The 25065-nt window shown below is 45.3% G+C and overlaps 1 protein-coding gene and 1 long non-coding RNA gene across 2 annotated transcripts in view; one reads left to right on the top strand and one right to left on the bottom strand.

The window, feature by feature from the left end:
• gss (glutathione synthetase) overlaps positions 1-19905 on the bottom strand; it is a 48570-nt gene extending 28665 nt beyond the window's left edge. Inside the window, exons 1-4 of the mRNA XM_048550596.2 lie at positions 19777-19905; positions 12621-12758; positions 10777-10922; positions 3864-3939 (exon numbers count right to left, since the gene is read on the bottom strand). Coding sequence (XP_048406553.1) covers positions 3864-3939; positions 10777-10922; positions 12621-12758; positions 19777-19827 — 411 coding nt within the window. The 5' untranslated portion in view covers positions 19828-19905. The remainder of the gene's footprint in view (positions 1-3863; positions 3940-10776; positions 10923-12620; positions 12759-19776) is intronic.
• LOC132210745 (uncharacterized) lies at positions 19834-23250 on the top strand. The gene is made up of 2 exons (XR_009446916.1): positions 19834-20779; positions 22281-23250. It is a non-coding gene; the product is annotated as an uncharacterized LOC132210745 (long non-coding RNA).
• The last annotated feature ends 1815 nt before the right edge of the window (positions 23251-25065 follow it).

Raw genomic sequence — 25065 nt, 5'->3', positions numbered from 1 at the left:
GAGAACAAGTAGATGCATGGGAATATCACACATCCTTCAGTGTCATTGGGTCAAAATCCTGGAATTCCCTCCCCTAATACATGGTCTACACCAGTTCAAGAGGACAGTACACCATCACTTTCTCAAGGAGGCAACTAGGGACAGGCAATAAACACTGGTGAAGCCTTCACCACATGAACAAATAAAAACAAACAAAAAAAAGACTTTCCTCACTTTCACGATCCAAATTCCCCTTCCCACACCCACTCGGCTAAACGATGACAAAGACCTGTGGTGTTGCACTCGAGTCATATGGCACAGAAGCAGACCCTTCAGTCCAATCTGACATGTACTAACATTTTGTCCATATCCCTCTAAACCCTTTCTATTCATCTACCCATTCAGATGACTTTTAATTTTTTTTTAAAAATTATACCAGCCCCCACCACCTCCTGCGGCAGCTTGTTCCATACACGCATCACTCTGCATGAAAAAAAAAGACCTCTCAGGTCCCTTTTAAACCTATGTCCTTAGTTTGGGACTCCTCCACCCTGGGGAAAAGACCTTGACTAATCACCCTATCCATGCCCCTCACGACTGAATAAACCTATGTAAAGTCACCTCTCAGCCTCCGATGCTCCACTGAAAAAAAGCCCTAGCCTATTCACTGTATCTTGATAGCTCAAACCCCCCAGTCCCAGCAACATCCTTGTAAATCTCACGTTTAATAACATCCTACATGTACCTCCCTCAATACTTGAGAGGAAAAGCACAATTGAGAAGGTGGCAGTATCAGGCTAGGATGTGTTACCTCGTGCTGGCATGTTAAATGGCCCACGTGGGTGAGACCTTGAAAGAACGTAGGGTACCTGTACTCCCAGAGACAGGTCAGGGTATTTTCTAAATCTTGAAAAGCCAAAGGAGCAGGGAGAATTTGGGAATCCATGCACAAAATGACTTAACGTTAGTGGATAGCTACAAAAAAAAAGTAGCACTGCCTTTGTCCAAATAGGGACACAAGTGAAGTAAAAATTTTGATACAGTTAACTAAATATCTGACTTATTATATAGATCACTTTTATAGTAGGCAGTGTTTTGGGCACTACATTACCTTAAGTATTCCTTAACATTGGAGTGAGCGTATTACAGTTTCACCAAACAATACACAGGCTACAAAGGGTTAATTTATGTGGCAAGATTATATAGGAGACAGTTGTATTTTGAAGAACATAGAAGACAGTGAAGGAGTGACATAACCGTACATTTAAGATGATAGCGTACATAAAGGAAGAAATCATTTCTGCTACTTGGCAAGTCTAGAAAGGGGGTCATAATCTTAACATTGGAGCCGGGTTGGTTTGGGGTGATTTCAGGAAGCACATTTTCACACATCACATCATTCCCTCCTATAGCTGCTGTGTTTATTGGGAGTTGCAATTGAAGAGAAGATCTCTAGTGTAAAACGCAGTGATACAGTCAGATTAGGGGGAGAGAAACGTGGCAAAGTAGATGGAGTTGACAAGTATTAAACCTAATCAAACCAAACAGCAGCAGAACAGCCCTACGTCCTCCTTCGTATTCGCAGGTCACCATCCCACACTACTCAGGTTATGGTTCAGCAATCGTAAAAATTTATTTACATTTTATATGTTTGATGCATATATCTATGTTTTCAATTATTTTTTCCATTTTAACATTATTTTCTGTAGGTAATGCAAGGTAGTTTATTTTATGAGATAATAAAGTGTGAAGCTGGATGAACACAGCAGGCCAAGCAGCACCTCAGGAGCACAAAAGCTGACGTTTCGGGCTCTGGAGGAGGGTCTAGGCCTGAAACGTCAGCTTTTGTGCTCCTGAGATGCTGCTTGGCCTGCTGTGTTCATCCAGCTTCACACTTTGTTAGCTTGGATTCTCCAACATCTGCAGTTCCAATTATCTCTGATCTCGAGTTTATTCCATAAGGTGTTATTCAATTTTTTTTAAGCTCTATGTTATTAAGAGCATATATGAGGAACAGTGCGAGATGGCTTGTGGATTTGGAAAAGTTATTAAACAGCAGGACCAGTCAGATAGATGGGTGACTGCCGGGAAAGGTGAGGCGGCAGTTCAAAAGTCTCTGGTGGCTATTCCTCTATCAGATCGTCATTCAGTTTTTACAACTGCTGAGAGTGTGGAAAAATGGAGAGGCCAGTCGATTATTAGACATTTGGAATGATTCTTTTGTCAGGCAGCATTTGGCAAGATTTAATAGAATTCTTGTTATGGGCGCTTGGATTAAGGATGTCTCTAAATGTTTCAGGCATATTGTTAAAGGTGAGATCGAGAAGCCAGAAATTATTGTACCCATTATAGAAATGACATTTTTAGGGGACAGATCAACACAGTGCAGGTGAATTGAACAGGTTAGGTAGAAGATTAAAAAAATACTACCTCGAAAGTAAGATAATACAATGTGAGGCTGGATGAACACAGCAGGCCAAGCAGCATCTCAGGAGCACAAAAGCTGACGTTTCGGGCCTAGACCCTTCATCAGAGAGGGGGATGGGGAGAGGGAACTGGAATAAATAGGGAGAGAGGGGGAGGCAGACCGAAGATGGAGAGTAAAGAAGATAGGTGGCAAGGCCGAAGAGATTACAAGAGAGTTGCAATGGGAGAGAGATTCCCTGAGGTTGGTCCGGAGGCAGGAGGGTAACTTCTTCAGGTTAGGAGTAGTCATTTCTGGTTTACTCCTAACGCCAAACTCAAATGAGGGAAGGACAAAAAAAAAAGGAGATAAATCAATGGCTGAAGAGCTGGTGTACTGTTCTGGAATTTGAGTTTTTGGACAATTGGGATGTCTTTTGTGATAGAAAAGATCTGTTCAAAAAGGATGGGTCTCACCTGAACTGGAAGAGAATCAATACCTGTGCAGGAAGATTTGCTCATTCCAGTTTGGAAGACTTTATACTGAGAGGGGGAGTGGAAGAATTCGAGGTAGCAATGTAAACAGAAGGATTAATGGGGAAGGTTCTGAATGTGAGGAGAGAATGTCAAGTAGAAAGAAAGACAAGAGAGAGAGAGAGTCAGAGTATGTAGGACATCATAGCTATTACAGAAACTTGGCTGAGAGATGGACAAGTCTGGTAGCTCAAAGTTCTGTGTTTTAGATGCTACAGGAAGGATAGAAAAGGAGGCAAGTGTTTGCGGGGGGAGGGGTCATTTTTCATTAAGAAATACATTACTGCTGAATTAGGGAAGATTGTTCTGAAAAATCATCCAGTGAAAAATATATGGATAGAAGTTACAAATAAGAAAGGAAAGATCACAAATGGGGTTGTACCACAGTCCCACTAATAGCAAGAGGAAAATTGAGAAAGAAATATGTAGAGAGATCTCAGATATATGTAAATATAATAAGGGTCTTACATACAGCCAGCACTTCATCCCTTACACATGGGGCCCAAAACCGCTCACATTGACAATTTCAAGGAAAGGTGGTCAGGGACTGGAATGGTCAGAATGCTCAGCTCACAATGGTATCAGGTAAAAGGAGAGATGATAAACCCAGTAAGAGAGGCTCACGGCATTCCCAGAATATCAAATTTAGAGGGACTATGCTCCTGTTCCATAAGTTCACATTTTGCCCTGCTGATTGCTGAAAAGATGCCGGTATAGTGGGGTGACACAGTTTACATTCCTGCCCACAATGACCCAAAGTTAAAGGCCAGGTCCTATAAACGATATTACTGTAAGTGTCCCACAGTTCAAGACGACCTCTCGTTCACACAACAGTTGATGTGCAGATGCTCAAATCAAATCCAACAAAACTAGAATAAGACCTTTTTTTAGAAAGATTCACTTTCCCAATGCAACCCAGCTACATTACAATAAGACAAGATTACTACCTGGGCAATACCTTCTTTCAGCACTTCTTTATAGATCCTGAAGAGGCCCGCTGTAAAATCATCCACTTCCACAGTGCTGAAAGAGAAATGGCAGAGAATAGTTATTTGGCAATTTACTGTTCTCATCTGTAGTAGGACTGGGCGGCCGGCTGGGCCAGCATTTATTGCCTGTCCCTAGTTGCCGTTGAGGTGACAGTGAGCTGCCTTCTTGCACTGTTACAGTCTGTATGCTGTAGGTGGACCCACGCTGCCTTAGGGAGGGAATTCTAGATTTTGACCTAGAGACAGTGAAGGAATGGCGGTATATTTCCAAGTCAGGGTGGTGAGGGGCGATTGTATAGTGAGCAGCTTTGAGGCTGTGCTGCAACCAGAACACAGCCACGTTAATGCTCTCGAGTTTTTCAAGCACTGTTCCCAGTGGTTTGATTGCACGTTGATTTGGCAGAGCGAGTGGCATTCAGTCACACGGACAAAGGACTTGGCTTCTGAGGTCTTCCACATTACAGCTTATCAGGATAAACTGAATCCCAGGATCAGGGGCCCAACACAAAACACAGTGATATCACAGGAAAACTATAATTCAAATCAATTGGTGTTAGTTGCTAATTTGACTTTTTAAGCTGAGAGATTGAAGGTAAATAGGAGAAATATTTGCAGGTTGCAACTAAAAGACCAGCAGGCAACTTTAAAAATAATTATTAAGTAAACAAAATAGATGCCTCAGCAGGTGATGTGTTGTAGCTATGTGATGTGGGAGCTGTTGGGCTGCAGTGACCACATCTGTACCAAAGTGTTAGTTGCTCAAGGAACTCCAGCTCAGAGTTGATGAGCTGGAGTCTGAGCTTCAGGGAGGGGGGACAAGAATTAGCTGGACACTGTTTCAGCAGGCAGGCAGGGACAGGAGGGTGTGACTATGAGTGAGGCAGGTAGAGAGATCCAGGAAGTAATGCAGAGGGGCCACAGCCCTTAAGCTTGTCTAACAGGTTTAAGGTTCATGCTCTCTGTGTGGACAAGAGCAGGAGCTGTAGGGGAGGTTGAGCAATTTGACCATAGCACTGTGGGACAGAGAGCCATTCAAGAGCAGAGGTAGGTAGGTGGGTAGGTGGGTGGGTGGGAGAAGAGAAATGTAGTTGTAATCAGGGATAGCATAGTTAGGGAAAGACAGCGTTCTCCGTGGCTGGGATCAAGACTCCCAAAGGTTCAGGATCTCTCATCCAGACTGCAACGGAACATGGAGTGGGAGGGGGAAGATCCAGTTGTTATGGTCCATGTCGGCACCAAAGATAAAGGGAGAAAGAGGAAAGAGGTTCTGTTGAGGGAATACGAGCAGCTAGGGGCTAAATTGAAAGGCAAAACCAAAAATAAAAGTAATAATTTCCAGATCACTTACCTGAACCACAAACTAACTGGCACAGGGTCAACAAGATTAAAGAGGTAAACACATTGAGCAATGTGTGGTGTGGAGGAAACTGGCTGAAATTCATGGGACACCGGCATCAGTACTAGAGAAGGAGGGAGCTGTTCCGATGGGACAGGCTCCACCTGAATCATACTGGGGCCCCAAGTCCTGTTGAATCACGTAACCAGGGCTGTGGAGAGGGCTTTAAACTAAGTAGGGGTTCAGTTGCACGTAAAATTGTGGAAAGGTCAAGTGAGACGTTATTAAAGCTTCCGGAACAAGTAATTGGACTCTGGAAGGTGTCAGGAATCTAACTTCATGCACAGCAGATAAGGGAACGACTATGAGAAGAGGGACAGTAAACACAGGGCTGAGGGTGTTGTATTTAAGATGAGTGCAGGGTAAGCAGCAGATAAACAAGTTTGTAGTGTAGAGGGAAATTGGTGGGTACGATGTTGTGGGCATTACAGATATAGCAGCAAGGGGATCAAGGCTGCAAAGTAAATACCCAAGGATAGGCATCCTGGTAAAAGGACAGACAGATGAGGTTATGAGTAAGAAATGAAATTAAACTGATAACAAGAAACCATATATACTTGGAAGGCACAGAACCTGTGCAGGTTGATTTGAGGAACTGCAACGAAAAAACAAAGATCCTGACAGGCACTATATAAAGGCTTCCTAACAGCAGTCAGGATGTGGGAAAGAAGTGAAAAATTAGGCGATAGAAGAGGCATGCAAGAAAGGTACTGCTGTATTACTCAGAGCACTTCAATATGCAGACGGGCTTGGGGAAAAAAAATCAGGTTGAGAGCAGATCCCAGGGATAGGAGTACGTGGAACATCAACGAGATTTTTCTTGGAGCAGATTGAACAGTCGACTAGGGAACAGGCAATTCCGAGTTTGGTGATATGCAATGAGGCTGACAAGAGTAAGGAGCTTAAAGTGAAGGACTCCTTCAGGGGCAGTGACCACAATATGATAGAATTCACACTGTAGTTTGAGAGGGAGAAGGCCGAATCAGGTGTAATGGTGCTACAATTGACTGCAAAGATAAGGAGGAGGTGACCAGAGTTGATCGGAAGGGGAGCCTAGCAGAGAAGACGGTGGAGCCACCAAGAATGATCATTGGATCACTGGAAAATGAGAATGGAGAAGTAGCAATGGGGAACAAAGAAATGGCACAGGAACTAAATAGGTACATTGCGTCAGTCACACCAACAGCACAGAAGGACATCAAGAGTCAGGCGTCAGAGCCGAGTGCAGTGGCCATCACTAAGGAGAAGGTGCTGAGAGATGCTGAAAGGTCTGAAGGTGGATGACTCACCTGGACTGAACAGACCAGATGGACTACACCTCAAGGTCTGAAAGAGATGGCAGAGGAGATTGTTGGTGATCTTTCAGGAATCACCGGAGTCAGCAAGAGTTCCAGAAGACCGGAAAATAGTAACAACCATCATAACTCTCTGGGGTAGAGAACGCTGGACATCCACTACCCTCTGAGCAAACAGAATTCCTTCACTTCTCCGTTTGAAATGAGTGCCCCATTATTTTATGAAATATGTTCCAGCCCAAGAGTCCCTACTATTGGAAATCACGTCCCAACAGAATCCAAGAATCAGCAACTTTTAAATTAAAAAATGGTCTACAATAGATCACTGGGAGAGCTGGAAACACAATATACAATTTTAAGATGAGCTGAAGATTGCATCTTTCTGGAATTCCCATAGTTGGCTAACAAAGTCATATTGACAGCTTACTACTTTTTTTTCCCCCAAAGTGCTGAATGAATTTACAGGTTTCTGAATTCATTTTTTAAGTTTGTACATTTTTAACAATAGCAAATTTCCTGTTTTTTCAAAGACATACCATCTGTTCAAGCACACTATTCTGCAAAGATAGAGTTTAAAGTGGCCTGACACTTCCAGGTCCAAAACAGTTATTTGGGTAGTATATTTAGCCAGGGTTCTTTCTCCCCCGCTCCAGAGCTGAGTGAGGAACATTATTTCAATCCCTTCAACCTGCTCTGCCATTCAGTGAAGTCATGTCCTGCTGAAAAATGTGGGCTGTCATCTTTACCACCCATCTCCAATTATCCCTTCAACTGAGTGTAAAGAGCAACCAAGAATCAAGCACAGTGCTCTGGGTCTGGAGTTGCATGTAGGCCAGACCAGGTAAGGATGGCGGATTTCCTTGCCTGAAAAGGATTTAGTGAAACAGATGGGTTTTCAAATGACAATTAATAATAGGTTTCATGGTCACAATTATGGAAACGAGCTTTCAATTCCAGATTTACTAACCAAATTAATTTCCACCAGCTGCCTGGATTTGAATCCATGTCCTCTGTATCAGCCTGCCCTCAGGATTACCAGTCCAGTTATATTACCACTATGCGATCATCTCCCCCGGATACAGGCTGTCCCATGTCCTACTCAGCAGCACGATGGTTAGCACTGCTGCCTCACAGCACCAGGGGCTAGGTTTGATTCCACCCTCGCACTACTGCTAGTGTGTGAAGTTTGTAAGTGCTCCCTGTGTATGTGTGGGTTTCTGAGTACTCTGGTCTCCTCCCATGGTCCAAAGATGGGCAGATTCCGTAGATTAGCCATACAAAATTTCCCAGTGTCCAGGGATGTGCTGGCTAGGTGGACCAGGAAATGCCGGGTTACAGGGTCTGTGTGGGTCATTCTTCGGAGGGTTGTGTGGACTCGATGGGCTGAATGGCCTGCTTCTACACCGTAAGAATTCTATGATTCTATATCCACCTGCCTGCCTCAACTCCATATTCCTTTGTCCCTTGGTCAGCAAAAATCGGCCCATCATTAAAGTGCAAAGTTATTGAATTACCATCCATTACTACCTATAAATTTGTTTGTGTAATGAGGCTGTTTGCTGGTTCTTAAAATCTTAAAACAACCTACACTACAATATCATGATGTGTCCACTATCCAGAAACAAAAAAACCTGTGTGACAAATGTATCATCAAGCCCTACAAACAAGTAGAAGCCATTCTGCCCACTATGTCTGCACCAACCATCCAAAGACCATCCCAACCATCCCACCCAGACCAACACCATCACCCCGACCTCCCAAAGCTAATCCACCCAGACTGCACATCCCTGAACACTACAGGTAATTTAGCATGGCCAAATCACCTAATCTGCACATCTTTGGACTGTGCAGGAAAACCAGCACACCAAGTGGAAACCATGCAAACATGAGGACAATGTGTAAACTCCACAGTCACCAGAGGGTAGAATCGAACCTAGGTCCCTGGCACTGAGACAGCAGTGCTATCCACTACCCATCCCTAATTAGCCAGAGAGTAGTAAAGAGTGAACCACATTGTTGAGAGTCTGGAGTCACATGTAAGGCCAGAACGGGTAAGGGTGGCAATTCTTCCCCCCTTGAAGGATGTTAGTAAACCAGATAATTCTTCACAACAGTCAGTAATGCTCAAATGGTCACCATTAGGTGAAATTTTTATTCCAGAAATTTACTAAGTTTAATTTTCACCATCTGCCCAAGGTGGGATTCAAACTTAGGTCCTATCAACATTAACCTGGGCCTCTGTATTGCTAGGCTCGTGACATTAGCACCATGGCATTAGCTTTCACATTACTGTTACCCTTTGAACAGAGTGCCATTTCTGAACTACGTCTCAGGTGGAACAGTTACAAGATTGTCGCAGGATCGCCCATAAATAGGAAACGCTTCACACAATTTATTCCATTCACAATCCCCAGTGAATTTAGTATGTTCCATCAGACTACAGAATTATTTATGCAAAGGCTCTACATGTTCAAATACATATCCAGTATTAATAAATTCTGTAACATATTAAATCTTAAGGGTGATTGTTAAGTAAACTAGTGACACTCCAGTCAAGGACAATCTGCCCTTGCTACAATGCAGTGTTGTTTGACCAGAATGTTCTGTGGTTTGCAACATGCTTAGCATTGTCAGCTGGCAGTTCACAAGCATTCAGTACTTGCAATTTCATTATGTACCCTCACTTGGAGACACACAAAGTTCTAAAGACTGCCTTCCTAAAGAGTAGGTGGGGAAAAACAGAACAGTACGGAGAAGGGAGAACCCCCGGTAAAGTAACTCCTTGCTTAACATTGTAGTTGCGTTCCTGCTAAGTACTACTTGAACTGAAACACTGTCAAACGTGTTCAGTGTTCTGGGCCAGTAATGCCATCGACTGGGACAGATCCCAGAATGAAACCTGGTTTGGTGGATTATAGGTATTTTTGTTTTAATGTTATGGTCATTCAAAGCTATAAGCACACAAGGCTGCAAGATTTCTTTTTAACAATGGAACAGACATTTTCTAACAACTAAAAGGAGGAAATAATAAAGCAAATCAATCTAAGTATAGGACACAATTTGAAAAATCTTAAAACTAACAGAAAAAACAGTTTTCAACCTACACCACAATATCATCACGATGCGTCCACCATTCAGAAAAAAAAACCTTTGTGACAAATTTTTAGTGGTTGATTCATTTGATCCTTCCCAGTTCTTTCCCGTAAGAGGCAAGCTTTTCATGAAGCTGACAGCTTAGATTCCCTTAGCTTTCAATAACATGCAGATATTTAACCAGACACTTCTAGACTGGAAGCTGCACAAACTAATTTCCTGAGGTAACTTACTCACTGAGCTACTGTATCCTTTCTAGGACAGAAAATATATTGTGCTCTGGCCCTAGTCAAGTATCCTATAAAAGTGCTCAAAGTCTTTCAATTTCAAAGTTTCCCAGACTAATGTCAATGTTTGATTACCCTAAACCAAAATCAATTAATGACGCTCCATGTTTATCCTCTCAGTCAGAAACCCAGCACAACACTAACTACCTTCCATTAACACTTCAGGGGGTGTCTGCTTCCTATCACATATTACATTAGATCGCTGTTATTAATGCCTTCACAAGAGTAACCAACATCCATGTGTCATTGAATTCCAAAATCTAAAAAAATGATGTGAATATAATCAAATACTTCTCAATCACATAAGTGAATCAAATTCTCTTTGTATCCAATACAAAAGCTGCTGTTCGAGCAAGCTCATCAGAAAATAAACGTTTAAAAATTTTACTTTTTAAGTTGAAAATGCTGTTCATTCCCAGTTTCCATGTTCTGTAAACAACTCAAAATAAATTTTAAAATGTAAGAGGAACAAGTTAAATCTTTGTAAGCATCTCCCACTCACCGCCACCCTCTCCTGCACCGTCACTGGAAGGGACAGAGCAAATGGTAAGGGGGTAGGGAGCAAAGTGGCAGATGGGAGAAGTTGTTTCAAAATGGTGACATTGAAAAAGATAGCAAAAACAGAAACCCCCAGGCCAGGTACACATAGCAGCCCCATTACATCCAAGTTGCTCAAGTGAAACAAAACAGAAAAACCCAAAATGGTGACTTACCGTACAATAGCTTTAATCCAACAAACAGAAATCAGACTTACAAGACTAGTATGTACAGCTTGATACAAGACAGTACAATTACCTTACCTTGCTAGCACTTTGGTTAGAAATTCAGAGTCCTGGCTTATTCGGTCAACCAGCAAATTAAAATCTTGTTGAACCTCACATGCCTGCGTGAACAGTTTCTTCGGTACAGGTGATGGGAAGAGACTAAATGGCGCATAGCTAGTTGTCTTTTGAGAAAGAGAAGAAAAACATTGTGGATCAAATAATTTTGCATCTGGCACACATCAGAAATTGACAAATAAAAAGACCAAAAAAAACAAACTACAAATGCTGGGAATCAAAGAAAATAACAAGAGAACAACAAAGCTGTTCCATTAATGCCTGTGGCAGGAAAAGGCATCCTGAGTGCTAACTTCATTCTAATGGAAAGTCTATTTACATGCATTTACATTGCTCCTTAAAATGTATTGAAGCATCCCACAGCACATAGCACAGAACAGACATTGCGAAGCCAGAGGAAGTGATATTTGGATCAACTGATCCAGTTCCAGCCAAACAGTGATCAGTTTTAAGGAGTAAACATTTATATGCTGACAGGCAGGGCAGCAGAGAGATTTCAGGAGGTAATTCCAGAGCTACATAGCCTGCCAAAGAGACAGCTACAGGTCATGGAACAAAAGAAAATGTTTGGGGTGGGTTGCAAGAAGAGTCAGAACTGGGAGATTGTGGAGTTCTTAGAGGCCTGAAGCTGAGAAAGAAGAAAAATAGGGATAGGTCAGACCAGAATCTGAACATTTGTACGAAATTTCAAAATTTAAAGTACTGAAGAGTGTGTGGATCAACTTTTATTGGTACATCAGGGTTAAGGGGGACCTGTGGAATACAGGGTAAAAGTGAAAGAGCCTCTAATTGTGTGTTTCAGGTAAAAAGACAGCTTTTAAACATGTCTAACATCAACAGGTTCATCAGCTCTCTTTCCCTTTACATGTGTTACAGTTAATTTCTGTTTTTTGCCTTTACCGTTCAAGACCTGGTGGCTAAAATTGAACACCTCCCATAATGAAAAGGTATTAGTGCAAGGAAAATTCTCTTCAAATCAATCAGGAAGCTGAGTGTCACTAATCCTGTGATAACAATCAGACTACTGTGAAGTTGTCAGCATTGATAGGGGCTTAGTCCCTATCTCTAGCCTAGAAAGTCCAGGGCCCACTCCAATCTCGGGATGTGATGGCCATGGGAAGTCTGTATCACAACACACCGAAACAAATGGGTTTTGTTTTGCATGTCAAAACTTTTCACACTGCCCGCAACATAACAGAATTTCAAAATTAGGCCAACACAGCAACAGTGAAGACTGCAGAGGAAGCAAAGCCTACGCTCCAAATCCAGCCACCAAGTTGGCCACACTACCCCACATGCTCATGCATCTGTGGGTCAAGACTTGGCCTGTTCTGTCACACGGAAACCACTGGCAGAAAAGAGTGGCCTCGAATAGATATCATCCTCAAACTGGGACACATCCAAGCACATTTTAATCTAGAAAGTCAGGTGGTGAAAGATAACACTGGAACCCGTTTTTACTGAGTTTTACATTTATTTGCATAACTGAGTGACATAACCACTGCGAGCAATCAACCAAAATGTCTAAAAATACAGCTCATCCGGTCATTGTCCACAATCTGACTGCCAAACTTCTTACGTTACAGTACTACAATTTCAAACAAAAAGGACCATGGTGCGTAAAATGCTTTGGGGCTTCTTAGGTTTGCGAAAGGTGCTACATAGATGCAGGTTCTTTCTCACAAGCAAACTGGGATTTGAGAGGCAGGAGGTGGCAGGGGTGGGGAGCGAGCAAACAAGACAAATAAAAGCTGATGTTTGAGGCTAATAGTTTTGCTTCTGGATTGTGTAACAAAAGAACCAACCTCACTGCTAGATGGTTCCTCTTTCGTCCTCATGAGAACTCCATGGAGAAGAGCTGCATCCTTTGCTGCCATAGTCAGCTGCTGGATAAGACTGCTGTTGTGCAGAACTTCATCTGCAGCAACTGGAGTCATAAGTACCTACAAGAAAACAGTGCAATACTGGAATATCAATGTGTCAGTGTATTTGTTTTTCCCCAATGTTCCCACCATCTCCAGCTTGTTTCTCCTCTCAAATCACGTCACTTGGAACTTTGACCTCTGCCACTACTGCCAAGAGAGTAACCTGTCGCTGAAGCCTTTTGTCCTGTACTCGTCAGGACACACACGAGAATGCCAAGTCTCAGAGGGAACAACAAAAAAATCCTGAATGAGACGACTGCGCTGACTGATTAACACGTACACCTGGATTGGTTGAGACATGGCTAAATGCAAGAAAACAAAATTCCAAATGATCACGTCAAAGTATGATGCTTGGTTGGTAAGTTGATTCTCTCATTTGAAATTTGGCATTGCTGCTTTTGGTTCTGCGGAGGAAGCTGACACACTTGAATCCACATGAATACACTTGGTGTTTAACACTAAGTCTTTTATTCTTGAGTACCTGTTCAACACTCAAAGCTTTTAAAATTACATTTAAAGACGTGTCTGGGTGCATATATCAAAAGAAACGTTTAAGAGGGATACAGGCCAAATGCTGGCAAACAGAACTAGGACAGATTAAGATGTCTGTTTGACACAGATGGGCTAGATTAAAGGGGCTGTTTCCAGTCTGTATGAATCTATGACTTGAAATCAGGTTCCTCTTACTTTCCAGGTAGAACATTGCAAATCCTCACAACTTCAGAGAAAGAATTTCAAATAATTTACCAGCAGTTGAAAATCAAACTCTACACGCAAAAAAGCTAGAACCATGGAGAGGGGAATGAAAACCTCTTACAGCAGACTGCTTTTCGCACGTTAGCCAGGCAACATTAAAAATGGGATGGGAACACTGTGTTATGTGGAGAGACTGAATTTATTGGGTTTGTGCTTTCAAAGGCTGAGATCTCATTGAAACTTCCAAATACTTTTGGGCTGGACATTAAGGATATTCCTCTGACTGATGAGTTCTGGAAACAGGGTAAACAGTCTCATGCTAGGAGATCGAAGTAGTCGCAGTCAACAAAGAGGTTATTTCTGAATTCTGAGAATAGGTGTACAGGGGGTTCTACTCTAATGTGATAGTTGCGTTCCAGTGCTACATCGTGTTATAGGAAGCCGCACTATAGAAATAACAGGGCCAATGGTAAAAGTGGGGTTGGGGGCAGACCACCACTAAAGCTCAACACAAAAGACAGCACTCCTGTCAGCAACTGTTCAGGCAGGTTGGTCCGACTGTAACAACAGCTTCCCAGCTCCTTCTCAGATTGACACAACCGTCCTCACTATTTCCAGAGAGTGCAGGTTAGTTACCCAGGTTTCCTGGTCAATATTTATCTCTAAGCCAGCAACAGAAAGACAGGCCGTCTGGTAATTATCACGTTGTTGCTTGTAGGAGAGATTCCTGGTCAGCCATGTGGCTAACAGACCATTGCAGACCCTGCCACCACTGCCCATAGTTTCAAAGCATGACATATACTATATGTTACTATAAGCAACTCAGATTCCTTCAGCAAACTTATCACCACATCATAAAGGTATCAAGGGGTATGGAGCAAAGGTGGGAAAATCAAGCTGAAACGCAAGTCAAACATGATCTGACTAATTACTTAAATAGGCAGCAAGAGTCTCCCATTGTACCTAGGTCATGTGCCTCAATTTCTTTAAGGCTAAGTCAGATATACTGTTTCTCACTCTCTCCTATGTCCTCCTTCACAAAATTCAGGTTTTCGTAAGTTCGGCAAAGGGGTGGCATAGTGGCTCAGTGGTTAGCACTGCAGCCTCACAGCACCAGGGGCCTGGGGTTGATCCCACCCTCGGGCGACTGTCTGTGTGGGTTTCCTCCTTTCCTCCCACTGTCCAAAGATGAGCAGGCTGGGTGGACTGTCTGTGCGAAACCGCCTCGACTGTGCAGGTGAGCTGCACTGCTCACAGGAAATGCAGGGTTACAGGGATAGAGTTGGAGGATAGGTCTGGGTGGAACACTCTTCAGAGGGATGGTGGGGACTTGTTGGGACAAACTTAGCAGAGTTGAACAGTCCTTTCCACAGCAAGTTGTAATTTGGAGTGCATGGCTTGAATGGGTCAGGTAGATTGTTTCCCCTGTCAGAAAATCATGCAAGAACCTTCAAGGCTTTTGGGAAAGGTGGATGCAGGGGGTGTGTGCTGCCAAACTGATTGCACAACGCTTCCAAAGAGCTTTCATATCTTTGAAAAGATTTGATCAAACATGACCACAGTCTTTTCACAGCCCTCTGGCAGTGCCCTGGCGATATCAGGAATTGAGGTAAAATCTGCTGTTAGCTACCCAACAAAAACCCATTGAAACATTCATTCATTATAAGATACTTTCCTTTGTCTTTAGACAAAATCATTTGCGTGCCCATTGAGGAAATTCCTTCAGTTCCTTTCCTCAATCTCTTCCTTAAGTATATCAAGCAGAGCCTGTACCATCCAAGTGTTTTGCAATTGGTGATATAGATTTGACACAGTTCTTGCAGCTGCAAGAACTGCTCCTTTTTTGAGGCACTTTTCAGTGTTGGAGCTGATTTCCTTAAATCCAAGGAGCAGTAATTACTGCTTCATAAGCTGCTGTATCGTTCTGGATTTTGACCCCTAAATTTCCAAACAACAGCACTTTAAAAAGGAGAAAGACAGAAAAAAGGCAATGGTCACATGGGAAGTGAATCAAATGGAGAAATAAACCTGCACTGCTGCCTGCCTCAGCGGTGAATCTGCACAGCTGACTGTTCTGCTGGAGAGAGATAGTAGGAACTGCAGATGGTAGAGAATCTGAGATAACAAGGTCTAGAGCTGAATGAACACAGCAGGCCAAGCAGCATCGGAGGAGCAGGAAAGCTGACGTTTTGGGTCTGGGCCTGTTCATCTTCTCTCCCAGCTATCTGCTCTGCCCACATCACTAACCAATCCCCACCACTGCCTACTTGCACTCGCCTATCACCACCCTGCCTACCTTCTCCATCCCCACTCCTCCTCTCTCTATTTCTGAGCTCCCTTCTCCCTCCCCCATTTCTGAAGAAGGATCCTGACCAGAAACATCAACTCTTCTGCTCTGATGCTGCCTGACTGGCTGTGCTCCTCTAGCTCCAATGTGTTATCTCTGACTCCAGCATCGGCAGTTCTTGTTATCTCCAGGTGTGAATAATGCCATTCTTCACTGCATCAGTGATTACCTCCCTAGCTACCTCTGCTCCAGCATCGGCAGTTCCTACTATCTACGGGAGAGATGATGAAAAGGTTTTGTCAGGTTAAGGAGGCAGGGATGTGAGGGAGGGTTGGACATGGGATGAGACCAGGGGTGGGGAGTTTTTAAAGCTGGTGAATCCTATGTTTAGGCCAACGGGCTGTAGGCTCCGAGGCGGAATATGAGGTGTTGCTCCTCCAGTTTCCATGTGGCGTCACTGTGACTCTGGAGGTGGCCCAGGATGGACATGTCACCCAGGGAGTGGAAGGGGGAGCTGAAGTGGTTCGCGACTGCAAGGTGATGTTGTTTGTCATGATCTGAGCACAGATGATCTGCAAAGCGGTCTCCAAGCCTCTGATTGGTCTCTCCGATGTAGAGGAGACCACATTGGGAACAACGGGTGCAATAGACCATGTTGATGGATGTGCAGGTGAACATCTGTTTCATGTGGAAGGTTTTTTTGGGGCCTGGGATAGAAGCGAGGGTAGGTGGTGAGGGGGTAGGTGTAGGGACAGGTGTAGCACTTCCTGCGGTTGCAGGGAAAGGTGCCGGAGTGGTGAGGTTAGTGGGGAGTGTGGAGCAAATGATGGAGTCGCAGGGAGAGCGATCCCTACGAAAGGCAGATAGAGATGAGGAGGGAAATAGATCTTCGGTTGTGGGGTCGGATTATAGGTGGTGGAAGTGGTGGAGAATGATGTGAAGCCTGTTGGGGTGCTTTGTGAGAACAAGGGGATTCTGTCTTTGTTTTTGTTGGAGGAAGTGGGTGTGAGGACAGGTGCAGGAAATGCAAGCGATGTGGTCGAGGGCATTTTTTGATCACTGGAGGGGAGAGATGTTATGCTCATTGAAATTGGAGGACATCTGGGACGAGTGGGAGCAGAACGCCCCATCCTGGGAGCAGATGTGGCAGAAGTGGAGGAATTGGGGGTATGGTATTGCATTCTTGCGGGAAGGTGGGTGATAGGAGGTGTAGTACAGGTAGCTATGAGAGTTGGTGGGCTTGAAATAGACGCCAGTTTCGAGGCAGTCACCAGAGATGGAGACAGAGGTTCAGGAAGGAGAGGGAGGTATCGGAGATGGTCCAGGTGAACGTGAGGCTGGGATGAAAGGTATTAGTGAAGTCGATGAACTGTTCAACCTCCTCATGGAAGCACAATGCAGCGCCGATACAGTCATCAATGTAGCAGATGAAGAGGTGGGGGATAATGCCAGTGTAACAGTGGAAAAGGGAGTGTTCCACATACCCTACAAAGAGGAATGCATAGCTTGATCCATGCGGATGTCGGTGGCCTGTTGTCATTACCTGTTGTACTTTATTCTTTTGTGGGCATTGATGGCAAGGTAAGCATTAGTGGCTCGTTATAATTTCTCCTTGAAGTGAGTGGTCGAATTAGCCATTTTTCAGGTCAGTTAAAGATCAATCACACTGTGTCTGGAGTCACATGTAGGCCAAACCAGATAAGATTTCCTTCCCAAAGAGCATTCATGAACTAGATTGTATAGCTGATTGTTGTAAAACCAGTCATGGTCAATGTTACAGAGGCTAACTTTATAATTTAACTTTATTTACTGTTCAAATTTGGCGACCTGCTGTGGGGGGATTTGAAGCCGTGTCTGAACAGTATTAGTCAGCACGGGGTTTGGGTTCTCTGGGTTGTTAGTACAGTAACGTAACTACAGAAACGTCATCACCCCAGTTACTTGAAATTAAATGGCATCAGTAAAACCCAAGAGATACAGGTACAAACCGAAAAATTTAGGATTGTATGAGGAAAATTCCTTTTCAACTTAAAATTCCTGGTGGAAAATGACAGGTAAAAACATCAGATTCCTTTAAGAATGAAAGGCACAATTTGGAAACTTACAATTTGTTGCACTTACAACACAGAATGAGGTCATCTAGCCCATTAGGGCCACACAAGCTCCTCACAAAACAATCTAGTCAGCCCCAATTGCATGCTCTATCCCTCCTGCCCCACAGGTTCATTTCTATCAAGTACATACCCAGTCTATCTCCAAAGTCATTTATAGTTTGCAATTCTACACAGGGATAGGCCCTTCAGTTCCGTCAATTAATATGATCATGGCTGATCTTTGACCTCAATGCCAAATTCTTACTTTGTCTCCAAGCCACGACACCAGGCACCAAGAAGACTTTCCACATCAAGCAGATGTTCACCTGCACATCTGCCAATGTGGTATACTGCATCTGCTGGACATGTGGCCTCCTCTACATCTGGGAAACCAAGCAGAGGCTTGGGGACCGCTTTGCAGAACACCTACGCTTGGTTTGCAATGAACAACTGCACCTCCCAGTCGCGAACCATTTCCACTCCCCCTCCCATTCTTTAGATGACATGTCCATCATGGGCCTCCTGCAGTGCCATAATGATGCCACCCAAAGGTTGCAGGAACAGCAACTCATATTCCGCTTGGGAACCCTGCAGCCCAATGGTATCAATGTGGACTTCACCAGTTTCAAAATCTCCCCTTCCCCAATTGCATCCCTAAACCAGCCCAGTTCATCCCCTCCCCCCCACTGCATCCCCAAACCAGCCCAACCTGTCTCTGCCTCCCTAACCTGTTCTTCCTCTCACCCATCCCTTCCTCCCACCCCAAGACGCACCTCCATTTCCCACCTACCACTTCATCCCACCTCCTTGACCTGTCCGTCTTCCCTGGACTGACCCATCCCCTCCCTACCTCCCCACCTATCTTCTTTTCTCTCCATCTTCGGTCCGCCTCCCGCTCTCTCCCTATTTATTCCAGTTCCCTCACCCCATCCCCCTCTCTGATGAAGGGTCTAGGCCCGAAACGTCAGCTTTTGTGCTCCTGAGGTGCTGCTTGGCCTGCTGTGTTCATCCAGCTCCACACACTTATCTCGGAGGAGGAGGAGGAGATCACTGGGATTGGTCGGTCCTACCTATCCCCCTCCCCCATTTCTTATAACCCCTCAACGTACAGGCTCCTGAGGACAACTTGTCATCCCGCTCATCTTCGTGCCATCAGCACATTTCAGCAACTGAACACTCATCGTCAAAGTCATTGATTACAAATTGCTAACAGTCCGGGCCCAACCGAGTTTAACATGCGGGTGAACCACAGCAAAGAGCAGAATCGCTGAGGAGCCCACAGGACGATCATCGGGACCAACAGAAAGGGTTGCTTGGCTTTGTTGAAGGAATCGCAGCAGACACTTCGGGAAGGCAGGGCGGTGCAGACGGAGGAGCCGGCCTCGTTGACCGCGCGGTCGGTCACCCTCGCACTCGGCAGGCCCCGGGTGCAAAGGTCGGGCCGGCTTCGGGGCCAGTGTGCCGACGGCAGCTGAGCGGAAGACCTCGGAAACGGGACCGAAAAGGGCTCCAGTCTGCAGACTCGGCCCTCCGCGCCGCGCCGCGGCAGCTCTCCATCCCTCCCTGGGTCACACTCTCTCTGTCGGACCCGCTCAAGCGTCAGATAACCAGTCCCCACCACCGCACCCCCCCCCCTTCATTTTTACAGTTTACCGGAGAAACTCAGCAGGGGCCCGGCAACCGCTGCCGGGGAGAAAGCAGCTCCGAGTCCCAGCGGATCCCTCTTTACAGCTGCAAACGAAACGCTTCACCACGCTATTCTGCCCTTCAGTAGGCAAGCCCGCCGAGTTTCTGCAGCAATTTCTGCCCCTTGCTGGTTTCAGTTCTCCTGCTTCATTTTAAGGCATTCGTCGCACTCGTTTCAAAAGTTTTTGGTTGCTTTAAATCAAACAGAAGCATGCACCCCACATCGGCGTGCTGGGGAAAGGGTAGGAGATATTAAAGGTGTAATAAGTGTTACCTCACTATCTGCCTTCCTGGGCACGGTCAAACTGGGAAGCCTCCCGTGCATCTTGCTCCCGCCAGCAGCTCCCAAAGAACTCGCCACCCAATGTTGCTACAATATTTGGCAACACCTGAACGGCTCCTCACTGACAGCCGCCGCAGCCAATCGCAGCTGGCTCCGGCTTCCCCGCGCGGAAACCCTCCGCCAATCACGGACCCCGGCCACGCTGCCCCGCCCCGCCGGCCCCAGACTGACGGCGCCTGCGGCCCATCGTTGATGGTTCATTGGCCTAACCGCGTCACCCCGCAACCAGTCCCGGCCTCGACTTCTGTTCTGTACCCGCCCCCTACAAAGACAGCGCGGACGCTTGGCGCCTCCAGCCAATGAAAGGTGAACCGTTCGCCCCGTGCTCGTCACCCTGTCAGAGCACCTGACAGGTGGCCGGCGTCTGATTGGCTAGCTCTGCCGTCAATCATTAGGTCAAATCCGATCCCCGCCCACCACGGCGCCCAACTACGATCCAGAAATCAGAACCGCCTCCCTGCCGCCTGACTGACAGAAATTGGAGCCATTTACAGGTGAACCCGGCTCCCGCCCTTTCCCGCCCCGGGCCGTGACTGACACCTCATCTAGCCAATTACAGGCGACCCGGATGCCGCAGGCAGAGGGACGCGCGCCTCACGTCAAGCTGCCATGGAGACGGTGCCGCCGTCCTTCTCCCGTCGGCACCAGGTGAAGAATGTGATTGGAAATGTCCCACAGCGCCACCTCAGGCTGGCATGACCTATAGGAGGCAGGGAGCTGCCTGGGCCATAGGCAATGAGGCTGTTCAGAGAAATATCACGAATAAATAGTTTGGAGGAGCTTGTGTTGGACTGGCGTGCTCAGAGTCAGCAGTCACACAACACCAGGTTATAGTCCAAGATACCAAGGTGTAGAGCTGGATGAACACAGCAGGTCAAGCAGCATCAGAGGGGCAGGAAAGCTGACGTTTCAGGCCTGGACCCTTCTTCAGAAGGTAGGTGGAGACGAGACAGACAGGTCAAAGAGCTGGGGATGGAGCCAGTAAAGGTGTGTATAGGTGGGGAGGTGGGAAGGTGATAGGTCAGTCCAGGGAAGATGGACAGGTCAATGGGTTGGGATGAGGTTAGTAGGTAGGAAATGGAGGTGCGGCTTGGGGTGGGAGGAGGGGATGGGTGAGAGGAGGAACAGGTTAGGGAGGCAGAGACAGGCTGGGCTGGTTTTTGGGATGCAGTTGGGGAAGGGGAAGAACTGGGCTGGTTTTGGGATGCAGTGGGGGGAGGGGAGATTTTAAAGCTTGTGAAATCCACATTGATACCATTGGGCTGTAGGGTTCCCAAGCGGAATATGAGTTGCTGTTCCTGCAACCTTCGGGTGGCATCGTTGAGGCACTGCAGGAGGCCCATGATGGACATGTTGTCTGAGGAATGGGAGGGGGAGTTGAAATGGTTCATGACTGGGAGGTGCAGTTGGTTAGTGCGAACCGAGCATTGGTGTTCTGCAAAGCGGTCCCCAAGCCTCTGCTTGGTTTCGCTGATGTAGAGGAGGCCACGTTGGGAACAGCAGATACAGTATATCACATTGGCAGATGTGCAGGTGAACATCTGTATGATGTAGAAGATCTTCTTGGGTCCTGGGTTGGGGGTGATGGAGGAGGTGTAGGGGCAGGTGTAGCACTTCCTGTGGTTGCAGGGAACTGTGCTGGGGGTGGTGGGGAGTGCGAATCGGACAGGGGAGTCACGGAGGGAGTGGTCCCTCTGGAAGGCAGATAAGGATGGGGAAGGAAAAATGTCTTTGGTAGTGGGGTCAGATTGCAGATGGCGGAAGTGTCGGCGGATGGTGCGTTGGATCCGGAGGTTGGTGGGGTGGTAGGTGAGGAAAAAAATGGATTCTGTTTTGGTTGATATTGCGGGGAGGGATTGTGAGGGATGAGTCGGGAATTGCGAGAGACATGTTCGAGGGCGTTTTCAACTGCTGTGGAAGGGAAGTTATAGTCCATCAGGTTTATTTGAAATTACAAGCTTTTGGAGCACAGCTCCTTCTTCAGGTGAAGCGAGTTGTCCAGTACTTCCCTACAGCGGAGAAACTTCTCCATGTTCTTCGCAGCGTTCAACATGTCATCGATGATGACGGGCATCTCACCAAACTCTTCCCCACGCCTCCATTTCTCGCCTTCAAACAACCGCCAAACCTTAAACAGGCCTTTGCTGGCAGGAAACTGCCCAGCCTTCAGGACAACATCCAGCACAACACCACACAACCCTGCTGTGGCAACCTCTGCAAGACATATCAGATTATCCAGAGATAGCATGAACTGCAGATGCCGGAGTCAGAGATAACATAGTATGGAGCTGGAGGAACGCAGAGGAGGAGGAAAGTTGATGTTTTGGGTCAGGACCCCTCTTGGAAACCACCATCACATATGGGAACACTACCGATCATGTACACCGCTGATACTCATGTGACTCAACCAATGTTGTCTATCTCGTACTCTGCAGGTAAGGATGCGGCAAGGGATGGTACATTGGTGAGCCCATGCAGACGCTACAACAATGAATGAATGGACACTGTGCAACAATCACCAGACAGGAATATTCTCTCCCAGTTGGGTAACACTTCAGCGGTAAAGGACATTCAGCCTCTGATCTTCTGGTAAGCATCCTCCAAGACAAACAAGATATTCAACAATGCACAATCAGTGAGCAGAAACAGATAACCAAGCTCCGTACCCATGAAAACAGATTCACCTGCGATTTTGGGATCGTGTTGTGCTACACAGCACCTCTGTATTATGTAAAACTTTACTTGCTGTTCTGTTTTGACACCATCACCTTGTTAAATTGTTATGATCTCTCTACCTTAATTGGTTTGGGCAGCTTTGGACTACTTATCACTTTGGTTAGACCGTCAGCATGTTGTACTAGCTATTTGGTTTGTCTCCAGCACCACGTTATTATTTTTTTTTATAATTATCTTTCTGTCTCATTTAATCAGATTATTTGTCATCCCTTCACTTGTTATTCAGCTGTTGACACTTTACTTACTGTCTAACACTCTTGGTCATCTGCAGCGACTTATTATTTGACACTCCACTCACACCAGTTGTACGATCTCTTGATCTGTCTGCCCTTGATCTCTCTGCCTATAAATTCTGTGTCTGTGTTCGTCTCTGTCATTTCACCGGAAGAAGGAGCTGTACTCAGAAAGCTTGTGATTTCAAATCAACCTGTTGGACTCTAACTTGGTGTCATGTGGCATTTGATTTAATGAAGAAATAGGTCAGAAGTCACATAACGCCAGGTGAGAATCCAACAGGTTGATTTGAAATCACAAGCTTTAGGAGTGCAGCTCTCTGATGAAGGGTCTAGGCCCGAAACGTCAGCTTTTGTGCTCCTGAGATGCTGCTTGGCCTGCTGTGTTCATCCAGCTTCACACTTTGTTATTTTAAATAAACCCGTTGCATTATAACCTGGTGTCATGTGACTTCTGACCTTGTCCACCCAAGTTCAACACTGGCACCTCCACATCATGAAGAAATAGGAACAGCAGAATTGAAGAATGAGAGGTGATCTCATTGATACATATTAGATTCATAGATTTCCCACAGTGCAGAAAGAGGACATTCAGCCCATCAAATCTGCAATGATCCTCCAAACAGCATCCCACCCCATCCCTGTGAATCCACATGGGGCTTTTAACCATGGCTAATCCACCTAGCCTGCACATCCCTGGACACTATAGGGCAATTTGACATGGCCAATTCACCCTATCTGCACGTCTTTGGACAGTGGGAGGAAACCAGATCACCTGGAGGAAACACACGCAGACACAAGGTGAATGTGCATGGGCAGAGTGCTTGTGTATATTTAAGCCGAGATAGATAGATTCTTTATCAGTAGAGGAATAAAGGGCTATGGGGACAGAACAGGAAGTGGACATGACAAACATCGAATCAGCAAATGATCCCAATGAATGGTGGTGCAAACCTGAGGCCGAATGGCCTACTTCTGTTCCTATTTCTTATGGTCTTAGTTTTACATGGTTGTATGGTCTGTTGTGTCATTCATTGAGATCGTGACTGATCCGTAAACCTCAAATCTACGTTACTGCCTTTTCCCCATCATCCTTGATTCTCTGACTGATTAAAAATCTGCCTATGGTTATTATACATTCACCTTCGCCATCCAAGTTGTTAATACATCTTGTAAATAATTGTGACCTCAGCACCAATCCTTTGGCATTGAACTAATTACAGATTGCCATCCTGAAAATAAGCCCTTTATACCAAATCCCTGTCTTCTATTAGTTAGCCACTTATTTATCCATGCTAATAAACTGCCTCCAACACAGTAGGCTTTTTTAAATTAAGTATCCTAAATTGTAAAACCTTATTAATATCTTCCTAAAATTCCAAATATTACATCCATCACTTCCCATTTGTATATCCTGCTTGTTACGTCATAGAGTCATACAGCACGGAAACAGACCCTTCAGTCCAACCAGTCTATGCCAAACATAATCCCAAACTAAACTAGTCCCACCTGCCTGCTCCTGGCCCATATCTCTCCAAATCTTTCCTACTTATTATTTATTCAAATGTCTTTTAAATGTTGCAACTGCAACCACATCCACCACTTCCTCAGGAAGTTCATTCCAGACACTAACCACTATCTGTGCAAAAAAGTTGTCCGTCGTATGTTTTTGTAAATCTCTCCTCCGACCTTATAAATGTATCCCCTCATCTTGAAATTCCCCCATCCTAGGCAACCTACCATTAACCCTATCTATACATGTTATGATTTTATAAACTTCTATCATGTCACCTCTCAACCTCCTACGCTTCAGAGAAAAAAGTCCCAGCCTATCCAGCTTTTCTTTACAACTCAAACTTTCCAAACGAAGCAACATCTTGGTAAATCTCTTCTGAATCTTCGCCAGCTTGATAATATCCTTCTTACAACTGGGCAATCAGAACTGCACACAATACTCCAGAAGAGGCCTCACTAATGTCCTGTACAACCTCAACATGACTTCCCAAATCCAATAGTCAAAGGACTGAGCAATGAAGGCAAGCGTGCTGAATGCTTTTTTAACCACCATGTCTTTATGTGACACAAACTTCAAATTATGTATCTGAACCCTTGGTCCCTCTGTTCTACAACATTACCTAAGGCCCTTTCATTAACTGTATAAGTCCTATCCCTGTTTGTTGGACCAAAATGCAATACCTTGCATTTCTCCAGATTGAACTCCATCTGCCATGTTTAAGCCCATTCACCCATT

The sequence above is a fragment of the Stegostoma tigrinum genome, chromosome 19, assembly GCF_030684315.1.
Source record: "Stegostoma tigrinum isolate sSteTig4 chromosome 19, sSteTig4.hap1, whole genome shotgun sequence".
In the NCBI taxonomy this organism is placed as follows: Eukaryota; Metazoa; Chordata; class Chondrichthyes; order Orectolobiformes; family Stegostomatidae; genus Stegostoma; species Stegostoma tigrinum.
The sequence above is the reverse complement of the archived record's forward strand: the minus strand, read 5'-3'. Positions and strand labels throughout refer to the sequence as shown.